Genomic DNA, 11,542 nt, shown 5'->3' with positions numbered 1-11,542 from the left:
CTAACATATATTTGTACACTAACAGTACACCAATATCCCATCGCATAACAAACTTACAATGTCATATATAATATAATATAATATATATATATATATATATATATATATATATATATATAATGGAAAACTTCTCTTATACCAATCAATAGTCATTAACTGTACACATTTCACCATAATACTCGACTATATAAATTCTCTATTACTCGTAACCATAAACAGCTATACCAACATTCCGCTACTCACATTCAATGCAACTATATTAATTATTTAATCTATATAACACAGTTTATGTGTAATTCAGCTAAGCCAACTCATTGTTTTACATAGAAATAACCTGCTATAAAGTTCAAACGTACCAATTCACCATTAACTCTAAACCACATACAATCCTATAGGTTCTAAACCTATAACATACCATTTCACAACAATTATAATATTGTATTATTACACAATACAATAGTAATCATACATCTAGATAGTATATATCACTCACCTGGTTAGTTAGTGAAGACTAACTATTATTCTGGCTTCCAGCTCTATGTTGTTTTCCAATTCATCATTTGTCCGGACCTATTTGTACAATATATCAAGTTGACTAGAACTTGTCTAAACTTACCGTTATATCGACCATAGTGATTTATTACCTCACTAACTAGACTTGGTAACCATTTGTCACCAAACTAGTTAAGTTTCTAAATACAATCATCAAACGACTTAACCTCGTACGCCGTTAGCCTAAATCGACAATCTCAGTAAACTAGCATGTATAACCCTTACCGACTAGATTAACATTTAACTAATCACCAAGCTCGTAATAACACCATATTATGAAAACCCATAACACACTCGGGTCTAACAACCCACTACAAAGTACTAAGTAAACATAATTACATAATAACGAGATAAAAGGACATCGACTCATCTCGTATTTCAACCCTTGTATCTCTACACACCCGTATAATCTTGTCAACCAAACAAAATTTTTACTGGATTTTACATTTGAATTCCTTTTAAATCTGTGAATCAAACACGCCCTTATCAACGATATATTTGTATGTTTTGTTTCTTTCTAAAAGGTCGATGTTATATATGAGTATATTGATGGTTTTATAGTAAAAATTCTCATTTTCATTTAACACATTACCAAACACTTATCTTTTGAATGCTTCATGCGCTCCACTAATTACATAAACACCCCCATATCAAAGCTAAAGAAGAAGAAGCATTTTCAAGGGTATAAACGGAACTAAGAATCTACTATTCATATATGTAAGAATTTAAATATTTTCACTCTTTCACTAAAAAAACCAACTTAACATTTCTAGTAACTTAGTGGTGTAAGATTCATTGTCCATCTGTTCCAACTTCCCCTTGCATATGTTATTGTAGTTGTGTTTCAGATGTGGACTTGCTATTTTTTCCTGCTCCATACATATATGCACAATATGTTTTAAAAAAAACAATAAAACGAATTAAATACATCCTATTTTTTCATAGTATCGAATGGTATTTTAGACATTTAACAAATGATCAACCAGTTTTTTGGGGTTACCTTGAAAACTTCAAAAGGACAAAAATCGGCTTTGCCACACCCCTACATAATAATAGCAAAAGCATTAAAGGATTTAAAGATTCTAATAATTTTAAATCCAAAATTGGTCTGACTATTTGTTTGGTATGATAGAATGAAATCACAGAGGAATGGAATGAAATAAATCATTATATCTTTTTATTATGTTTGGTTGGTTTGAAAGAATGGAATGAATCATTAAAATATATTGCTTGTTAGGTAATATTAAATATAACTAAATTGATAAATAAAGAAAAAAAATTGTTATTTTATTTGTTAATTACATATAAACATATTTTATGTCATAACCATAAAGATTTATGCTAAGTTTGTTAATTACAGAATGAAATTGAATGAAGCATCCCTAAGAAAATGTGATTCCTTCTCATGGGCTAATAGTGGGAGTGGTGTTTTTTTTTTCCATTCCTTCCGGGAATGATATATTATAATTATAGGTTAATTTTATTTATATAGTCTTCGGTAATAATAATATTTTTATAAATAATAAAACTTCAACTAAATTAATTTTTTCATTTTCCAAAAACGCTTGAAACAATTTTTTATTATAATACTATTTTAAGATTGCATGATATTTATTTTGTAAATAATTTTTAGATGATATGCATTTATCTAACAATACACCTTTATTTAACTAAACTTTGTTTTTATAAAAGACAAAACTACAAAAATGGTTCCTCTGGTTTACCAAAGGTCAAAAACACAGTCCCTGCTAATTTCTTTTTACATAGATGGTCCTTGTGGTTTGCAAAACTTGCATAGATGGTCCTTTTTGCTAACACCGTTAGTTTTGGTCGGTTAGTGTGAGGGTAATTTGGTCTTTCAGGTTATAGGGACTGAGTTTGTGATCATGAGTAAACCATAGGACCCATTTACGTAACTTTGTCAGTATTTTATGTTTATGAGTTTGTTACTTTTCCACTTTTTATTTTTTAAAATTTCACTTTGACCCCTTCACTTTGAACTTTATAAAATGTTATTTTCACCACTTTATTTTCTAAACCTTCGTGTTTGCCCACGTAATTTATATAATTTGATTTTCTTTAATAACTGTCATTCGTTAACCTAAAAAAACTATAGTTGATGTGCTTATTTTTATATATGTGTCGGTATAAATTCAAGATAATCAACGTTTCAACATGAATTTACAACTTCCGTTTCATTAATTTCTTTTTTAAGAACTTACTTTTTTTTATGCATGTGTTGTTTAAATTCAAGTCTGTCTATGTTTCGAAGTACGTTTTTTCACGTTTCGATGCTTAATTTTATATACGTTTTCTATTAATCAGTTCACTCAATTCCTTTGTGATTCCATTCCATCATACCAAACAGAGTAACAAAGCCCTGACTTTGAAAAAACATCTGATTTAATCGTACTATTTAGAAATTTGAAGATAAACAAGATACATAAAAAAATGAAAGAAAATCTTACAGCCATGGGCATTGGTTGTTCATTGTGTAGAACTTGCACAAAGTATTTGGTTTCATTGTTTGATGGACAATGGTGCAAGACTAAAGCATTATTCCCACCAAAAGGTGCCACCTCGCTGTCCTTCCAAATTCTTTTTTGTGGAGGTTTTGGAGGGAGTTCCATGGTCTCTTCTCTTTGTAGTTTCTCAAACTCTTAATGTTTTACCAAATAATAATCATTAAAAAGAAAAATATAACTTTAAATTGAATGAGGATTAATTGTTTCGGATGATGGAAAAGGAAAAGGAATGGAATGGAATGGTTCATTCCGTTGAAATGAAAAAAAGTTGTTTATGCATGAATGAAGGAAGGAATGGAAAACACGATTCCATTCCTTCGTTCCATTCCATCCAAATAAACAAACCCTTTAGGTACTGTTTGGTATGCATGAATGAAGGAAGGAATGGAAAGCATGATTCCATTCCCACCAAAAAATGTTTTTCGGTTGATAATATGGAAAAGAATGACGCATTGCTTTAGGAATACGATTCCAATAGAGTAACTAAACATGACAAATTGACAATGGAATGGTAATCAACCATTCCATTCCTTTGTCATTCAATTCCATCCAACCAAACAAAAAAGTCAAAGAACTCACCAGATTCATCAAGAAAAAGACCAATTAAACATGAAAAAGGTACCAAAGTCTCTGCATGAGCAAACCGTAGCCTTGCTTTCTCATAACTCCCACGTGCATGTCCTTCTAAATGGAGCTTAAATTTAATGTAAAATCATTAATGCAAATGAGAAAGTGAAATGACCAGAGTACCCTTATTTGCTATAATCGCCTGCTCCATGGATGAAATGACATCTTCCAGTAAGGGAACTCCCATTCGATAATTTAATGAATTTCCATAACCCCTCAATATGAATGTTTCTGTATCATCTGTCCACTCCAACAAATTTACCTATAATTCCACTATAGCATTGTCTTTCAACTTTTTTTTTTATTTTGACATTGTACTTTGAAAAAACTACCCAATTATAGACATAATTAAGTGTGAGTTTAAAGAGTCATGATGTACCTCATCATTAGTGAAAAGACCACAAGCTTGATCAGTTATGTTAAACAAAGATGCTTCCTACAATATAAATAGAACACAGCATTTGTCAAATAAATATTTCAAACTCCATGAGTATTAGAGTCAGTTATTACCTGCTTGCAAAGAAACCACAATGAAGAAATATCATTCAATGTGAAATTAAGCTCAAATCGCGTTGTTAATGACCCTTTGATTTCATCTAATACAGGCTGTTTAAGCTTTTGAACAACAGATTCCTGATTTTTTGTTATTTCCTGCACCCAAAGTGAAACACTTCTACTGAACTATTTGTCTATTATAGAAAATAATAACAAAGGAAGTTTGCTTATGTTATTATGTACCCTGTAGTTCTGACAACAATCATGAAATCTCAACATTATATCATTTGCAAGACTTTCAGTGGCAACAGCAAAAGCTTGATGCTTTCCTTCTTTTTGACCACTAAACATCCCCATGCCAAATGCCACAGCACTAGCTGATGCTCTTGGAACCTAATTCACCCTAAATTTCATTAGCTTTTGGAGTAATCACAAAATAGGTGATGTAAATATGTAATCAGATAAAAGTTAACAATGGTTAACCTGGCTTGCCCTTATGTGATATATATCAGGATGATAATTGTCACTAAAAAGTTCTGGAAACCTTTCCTTGATTCTGATTCCAAGGTTATACAATTCATCTTCTCCCTCAGGTACTAAATATCCACCTCTAGTTTTCCCCTTCCATGGTGAACTCCAATTCTGTAACCAGGGAGGAAGATTCTCAAGAGATGAGCCTCTGTCTTTTGCGTTTTTTACTAGAGATTTAAGTCGAATTGATAAAGTGTCCATGTCTTTGATCCATCTTTTTGTAGGATCCCGTGTTCCATGCCTTGCCTGAATACAATAGGAGACTATTGATCAGCATGAAGTTGATGATACTGACTTGTGATTATAAAAGGGAAATACCACAAGATTTAGGTGGATAGGAGAACATTGATTAGGAATACTTGGTGAAGCGAGAAAATTCTTCTTCTTCTCTTTTACAACATGATATCTGCACAGAAAGTATACTAATCGCTATGAAGGTTACAGATGAACTGAATCAGGTTATTCATCCGAAAGTTGGTGTGGAAGAAGGGGATTTAAAGAAGTATCTATACTTGCTTTTCTATTCTCTCAATTAGCATTCAAAATTGAAATTATTTTCTTTCAGCAAACAAAATTCATCGATACGCTCTTCACCCTAATTGAACCTGAGAATTTCGTAATTCGTTGAGGAATATTATTACAGACACAAATTATAAACCCTATCAATAACATTTGAATCTTCCACCCGAATTTTGTATGCATGTTCGTCTGTTAAGCCAAAAGAAATGCAAAATGATGATAAAATCGAGATTTTACCTTGTTACAGTAGACAGATGGTGACGAATGTCGAATGTTTCTTCAGCATTTGAAGCAAATGAATCACAGCATAATAACAATATCGTAAACCCTAACATCGCTCGAGTCTCCATCGTTACAGATATACAAACACAAACACGCCGTCGATATTCGTTGGAGGGAAAATGAGACGATTATGGGAAGAAGTTGTGGAAGTCGACGAGGAGGACAACAGAATTAGGTGGAAGTTATTGTCAGTTTAACTGGACTTTGGCAGTTCGGTGTGACGCGGTACACGTAAGTCATATGGACCAACCAATGGGGTGTTTGCAGTGTTCTCAAACTCGTAAGTTACATTTTAATAATCAAAATCTTAAATTGTAATTTTATATATTAAAATTAATGATTAAATTGTATTTTTATACATTAAAACCAATTAATGATTAAATTGTAATTTTATATATTAAAATCATTCAGTTTCATTTTTCAACAAATTCTAATTTACTTCAAATCGGAAGGGGAAAATCTGTTATAAATGTTGAAGGAAATTGAATGAAGAAAAAAAAGAACTGGGTAATTCAAATGAGTGGGGATGGATCGATAACTTTGTTTATTCGTTGTCCTTACACAATAAAATGAGCCTCAAGTGTCCTGAGTATGACTGAATTTTATATTTTGGATAATTCATATGAATGGCAATTTCAAATTTAGATAAAAGAAATTAACCAGAAATGAATCATGAGAAAATTCATCAAATGATCAAAAGGATGGGGTGTTTAAAGTACATGACCAAGAAAAACACAATTTTATAAAATATCATGATTTCCGCAGAGAGGGGCTCTGCGGAAGTCTTTATGCTCTGAGGAATTCGAATATCGCTGAGGAAACGAGGTGGCAGAGGTAATTTTATATAATCACAAAAACAAAAAAAAGAAAAAAAAAATAGTTTCTTTGTGAAGGGCTGCGGAAAAAGGGAAGAAACGGGTTTGGGGGAGGTTTGCTGTGGAACGAAATACGGGTAGGAAAGTTGGATCGATCGATTGAAGAAACGGGAAGGAAAGCTAGAAACCGGAGAACAGTTCCTCAGAGCTGTTTGGATGAAGAACAGATCTGCAGAGGGTCTTTCTGCGGATCCATATAGCCCTCTGCGGAATTGGTTATTTGCCCTCAGCCTTTAATTAATTATTTCAGCTACCGTTTCCTCAGAGCCTTACTTAGATCCGCAGAGATATACTTATTTCCGTACAGCATAAGGACTTCTGCAGAGCCCCTCTTCGCGGAAGTCGTGGTCATTTAATAAAATTATGTTTTTCTTAGTCATTTGCTTCAAACACCCCCTCTTTTTGGTCATTTGATGAATTTTCTCGTGAATTATTCTTTAAGCTGTTCTTCGGAAATGAGTATGGAATGAATCGATGACTTTGTTTTGTAAAAGACGTATGGCAAAGACATGTGAGGGGGCGAAGATGCTCATTTCATAGCATTGAATCGAATTGTTGGGTCTGTTGAGATTTCGGATTAACCACATAAATAGGTGTGGGGTTTGACGTGGTCAACCTTCGGCCCTTGAAAATGAATGATTACAAAATTGCAAATAACTTTTTGTCCAAGAACCAACACATTGTTCATTCCAAGGCAATTATGTGTTTTTTTATATACCCAACCGCAATTTTCTTCGACTGATAAAACAACTCAAATTCACCTCAATTATGCTAAAATATAGTTGTTTAATATGCTATATTATTTCAACTTGACATAAATATATCAAACTCTTCTACAAAAGTTTGTTTTGTTCAGAAAAATCAATATATAAGATAAATAAAAAAAAGAAGTAAAGATATTCATAGACATAGAGGGAATCAAAGATAAGATTTTACGAGGATATTCATATGTATACACAAAGAATCAAAGATCACACATGGTTTTAACACAATCAAAGATCACTTAGAGATCACTTACTGTTTGAAAGTGAGCTGAAGATTCGAGCGACAAAGGAGGAAGGAGCGTAGTTCATGTCGTTCATCGTTTGGAAACAAATCCATGAGATCTTTCTCTCTTCAATATCTCTAAAATTAAAATGAGGGGCATAATTGTCAATACATTAATTTTTCATGGATTGATAAAAAACCTTTTTGCAAAAATCAGCTCCCATTGTAAAATTGTAATCATTTAGCCTGAAAAGTGAAGACACGTACACCCACCGGTACACAATTTATAATGTAACCCCGTATCTTTTCAAGTGTAGCCTTACAAATCAAAACATGGATGTTTTCCAACTTGTAACTATTTTGTCATTACATGCAACAATAACTATACTTTTCTCCTAAACTAATCCACAAAATTGAAATAAAATTAAATGACCAAAACCCCCTTAAACAATAATCACTCTCTTTCTTCTCTCTCTCCAAGTCTTTCCTTCTTCAATCCCCACCTCTTTCACCTCAAAGATTTCTCAACCTCCATATAATATCTCCAAAAACTACTTCACTCAGGTACTTGTACATCAATGTACAAGTCGCCAAAGCATAGCCTCCATCTCAAAGCAAGTCTTCAGTTCCAGTTAGTTTTGCAAACTCGGTTTCATTAATAGCCCCCTTTTTAAGCTTTTTCAAAAGGCGATAATCTCTAGTAAGTTCATCATCATCCTCAGCAGATTGTTTAGCACGTCTTTGTTTAGCTGTTCTCTTTTTCATCACCATAGTTGCGTTCTTCAAAGCAGCTTTAGCCTTGTGGGTTTTTTCTTCTTGTGGCTTCTCTTTCTTTATTTGCAAGTTTTTCTTTCTTTGTTTCTCTCGAGATTTATCCCTGGACCAATAAAAATAAATCACATATATTATTATTATATACTCAAGGTAACGAATATTTATTAATAAAAACTTACTTGAACTTGATCTCTTCCAGATTTAAATCTTCAACAGCAATAAAACCCGAAGTAGAAAGTGAATTTTGTTTTACCTCTGACATTGAAGGTAGCTGTAATAAACCATACCCCATCCCTAACTTTCCAATCTCTAGATCTTTCCATCTGAAAAGTCAAAAAAAGTCAAACACAAAAAAAAAAAAAAAAAAAAAAAAAAACTCATCTCATTAATAATCTAGATGGCATCAAAAAGTAACCTGAGAATGAAATTGCAATGATGTTCTTTATAAGCACGAATGTAGGACACAAATGCCCTTAGCCCTTTTTCCATCACATCACGATCTTTCTTAGCAGTATCACGTATCTGAATAAAAGACAAGGGGTAAATCAGAAATAAACAAAATAGAAGGGTGAAAACTGTAAATTTTTGAAGATGAAGTGAGAGACTTACAAGGGGAACCACATCAAGCGCATCTTCGCAGCACATTTTCTCTTCTAATGGAATCCTTTTAATGCGCAAAAATTCCACATATGCTTCTTCCTATATAATGATGTTTTAAAAAATATATAAGGAAAAGAAGGTTTTACTCTTGAGGGCAAAATTGTAAAAAGCCAAGACCTTTGGTAGAAGAAAAACAATGGCACTTCCTTGACGCCCTAACCTAGCAGTCCTCCCAACTCTGTGAACGAATACATTAGGATCTTGAGGAGGGTCATACTGCAATTAACATATAAAGATATTAGTAAAATTTTGTTTTTATAAAAGTAAGTAAGAAATCATGGAATGGAATGACTGATTCCATTCCGGTGTACCTGCACTATGCAATCAACGCCTGGAATGTCAAGTCCACGAGCTGCAACATCAGTGCACAGAAGGATTCCATCCTGAAGAGATGTAAATGAAGCCAAGGCTTTCTCCCTTGCTGTCTAACAGAGTAATATAAAGAACATAAACATTAGACACGATTCTTTTTAGTTTTTGGTATGAAGGAATGGAATTGAAGATTCCATTGAAATGAACCATTCCATTCCTCCCTGATTCCATCATTTCAAATAGACCCTTAGTTTCATGGTCTTTACCTGTTTCATCTTCCCATGAAGAGAAATTAAAGACACCCCCTTCAATGCAGTAAGCTGTGGAAGTACAACTCCCCAATAATCCACACACGCACATGTCATAAAGTACCTGTAGATAGAAAAAAGACATTCATTATTTACAGTTTTACCCTTGATTATACAGAAAGCACTTAAAATCAACTCACACTATCATCTTCTTAGACTTGTTCTTAATAAAGAAGTCCACAAGCTGTGATGATTTCTTATCTGCTTCACATTTGATAAACTGCAATTCACAAAATTACAATGAATAAATATAAGAAATTGAAATATTGTATAAAAGGTGAAACTTTAGCTGCATACATGCCTCAATGTGAAGGCCTGAAGGTGTTTTTGATGAGGTTGCTGCATGTTCTAATGATTTTGTTTCTGCACGAACTTCAACTCTTACAGGATTCCTTAATCCTGCTTTTGATAGTTCTTCAACAGCTTCAGTTTGAGTAGCTGAAAAAAGACCAGTTCTACGAAGCTTTGGTAAGCGAGATATTATAGAATTTATCTGCTTTTGAAACCCCATATCCAGTAGTCTATCAGCTTCATCCAAAATCAAAATCTGTAAACCCACAAAGTTGTTTCTAGAATCAGTTTATGAAGAGGATATAGCTGATCATGAATGGGAAGAGAACAATCACCTCAAGATTACGAAAATCCAAGATATCCATGCGTTCCATTATGTCATGTAGTCTACCAGGTGTGCCTATTAACAAATTCGCTCCTTCGTCTTCAATTTTCTTCATGTCTACTTTAACTTCTGATCCCCCAACGAGAAGCATTGGCTTAACATCTGACAGTGATGAAATAAACGGTTGTGCAACATGGAATATTTGTGATGATAATTCTCTCGTTGGAGATATGATAATTCCCAGGACCTGTAGACATCGAAACGATTAAGCACCAGAAAGCCAATTCACCACAAAAGCTAAGAGCTATAGTTGGGTATGTCTGCCTTAGGGATTAGGAGGTACCTGGTGAGGTTTAACAGACGTTGTGCGACGGAGGATCTCGACGAGTGGAACAACAAATGCTAGGGTTTTGCCCGAACCGGTGGCGGCGTCGACCGCGACATCCTTGTAGCTGCACAACAAGGGTATAGTGGCTGCCTGAACGGGAGTGCAGAAATCGAAACCTGAAGTAGATAGGGCATCGAGGACTTCTTCGGAAAGCGGCGGACTGAGGTCGGAGAAACGAGTATCAGTTAATGCTCTGTTTGGATTCGAAGATTCCGTTGACGCCATGGCTGTTTGGGTTAACGGCGGTGGACGGGGAAGAAGAAAAGGGTTTGGGTTTATGGTATTTAAACGAATCCCCGTTTCTTAAAAATGTTGCAGTTTACACCCATATACTTTTGTTTTTTTATTTATTGTACTCGTAATATACAGAAATGTTAGAATTTAGTCTTAAAGTTTTTGTTGGTGCTATACAAAATAACTTTGTCATGTAGTGAACTGTTATGTTGGAGGCTTTTACCGGATAGAATTCCAACCGTGGTTAATTTGTCTAGGCGCGGGGTTCATGTTAGCTCTTCTTCATGTTGTTTCTACAATGATGGTGATGAATCTATTGACCATCTTTTCTTTTTGTATGTGTACATTAAAATCATCTGGAACTAGCTTGGAGCGTGGTGTAGTATTCTCCCTGTAATATCTTGCAATCTTGTTGAGCTTCTTGAGGTGTTGAAGTCTAAAAATCAGAACAGGAGATACACTCTTTTAAGGTTAGCTTTGATTTATTCTACTTTTTGGTTGATTTGGAAAGCGCGGAACAAGCTCCTCTTTAGAAAGGAGAGAATTGCTCCTCTAAAAACACCGGATGACATCCAAGTGTGTACTTTCAACTGGATTAAACATAGATCAAATTTAGCTCCTTTAAATTGGTTTATTTAGATTAGTTCCTCGATGCTAAACTGTATTTTATAATTGTTTCTCTAACTTCTTGCTAGTCTTATTTTGGTTTAATATACTTTGCCATTCTAAAAAAAATGTAGTAAAACTCTATCTACAAAATATCCATTTTCTTCAAACTCAAAAACATAGTTAATTACTTCTATTTTCCTATTCATTTTCATCTCTATCTGTAACATCCCAAAATTCAAGACCAAAAA

At 33.7% G+C, this 11,542-nt stretch overlaps 2 protein-coding genes across 4 annotated transcripts; both read right to left on the bottom strand.

Annotated features, from left to right (window-relative positions):
* Positions 1-1,202: 1,202 nt before the first annotated feature.
* LOC145138515 (uncharacterized) lies at positions 1,203-5,786 on the bottom strand. Of its 3 annotated transcripts, none has more exons than XM_079072597.1 (11): positions 5,487-5,786; positions 5,049-5,136; positions 4,683-4,976; positions 4,443-4,592; positions 4,215-4,355; positions 4,084-4,140; positions 3,828-3,966; positions 3,657-3,758; positions 3,021-3,211; positions 1,553-1,594; positions 1,203-1,421 (listed from the first exon to the last, which is right to left on the bottom strand). In XM_079072597.1, exons 1-11 carry the CDS (start codon positions 5,597-5,599, stop codon positions 1,299-1,301), a joined length of 1,440 nt encoding a protein of 479 aa, XP_078928723.1. In that variant the 5' UTR covers positions 5,600-5,786; the 3' UTR covers positions 1,203-1,298. The 3 variants fall into 3 exon arrangements, with proteins under 3 accessions (XP_078928723.1, XP_078928722.1, XP_078928724.1); XM_079072596.1 differs by having other exon boundaries at positions 3,657-3,761; positions 5,487-5,783; XM_079072598.1 differs by lacking the exon at positions 5,049-5,136 and having other exon boundaries at positions 3,657-3,761; positions 5,487-5,600.
* A 1,890-nt stretch (positions 5,787-7,676) lies between these two features.
* On the bottom strand, positions 7,677-10,711 carry LOC145138292 (DEAD-box ATP-dependent RNA helicase 18-like). The gene is made up of 11 exons (XM_079072389.1): positions 10,407-10,711; positions 10,074-10,310; positions 9,749-9,994; positions 9,588-9,667; positions 9,406-9,511; positions 9,139-9,252; positions 8,945-9,043; positions 8,777-8,866; positions 8,583-8,689; positions 8,347-8,490; positions 7,677-8,270 (listed from the first exon to the last, which is right to left on the bottom strand). Exons 1-11 carry the CDS (start codon positions 10,674-10,676, stop codon positions 8,003-8,005), a joined length of 1,761 nt encoding a protein of 586 aa, XP_078928515.1. The 5' UTR covers positions 10,677-10,711; the 3' UTR covers positions 7,677-8,002.
* Between the last annotated feature and the right edge of the window lie 831 nt (positions 10,712-11,542).

This window comes from Lactuca virosa, chromosome 9 (genome assembly GCF_052849685.1).
Source record: "Lactuca virosa cultivar CGN04683 chromosome 9, Lactuca_virosa_CGN04683_v6, whole genome shotgun sequence".
NCBI classification, from domain to species: Eukaryota; Viridiplantae; Streptophyta; class Magnoliopsida; order Asterales; family Asteraceae; genus Lactuca; species Lactuca virosa.
Note: the sequence above shows the minus strand (reverse complement) of the source record. Positions and strands in the feature narration are given on the sequence as shown.

Excerpts from the sequence above, each read along its gene's own strand:
- LOC145138515 (XM_079072596.1), bottom strand. The coding sequence starts at position 5,599 with ATGGAGACTCGAGCGATGTTAGGGTTTACGATATTGTTATTATGCTGT. Across the intron at positions 5,137-5,486 it reads CATCTGTCTACTGTAACAAG|ATATCATGTTGTAAAAGAGA; the intron begins GTAAAATCTCGA and ends CTTTCTGTGCAG. Across the intron at positions 4,141-4,214 it reads TGTGGTTTCTTTGCAAGCAG|GAAGCATCTTTGTTTAACAT; the intron begins GTAATAACTGAC and ends TTTATATTGTAG.
- LOC145138292 (XM_079072389.1), bottom strand. The coding sequence starts at position 10,676 with ATGGCGTCAACGGAATCTTCGAATCCAAACAGAGCATTAACTGATACT. Across the intron at positions 8,867-8,944 it reads TTGTTTTTCTTCTACCAAAG|GAAGAAGCATATGTGGAATT; the intron begins GTCTTGGCTTTT and ends ATCATTATATAG. Across the intron at positions 8,271-8,346 it reads CTGGAAGAGATCAAGTTCAA|GGATAAATCTCGAGAGAAAC; the intron begins GTAAGTTTTTAT and ends TTATTGGTCCAG.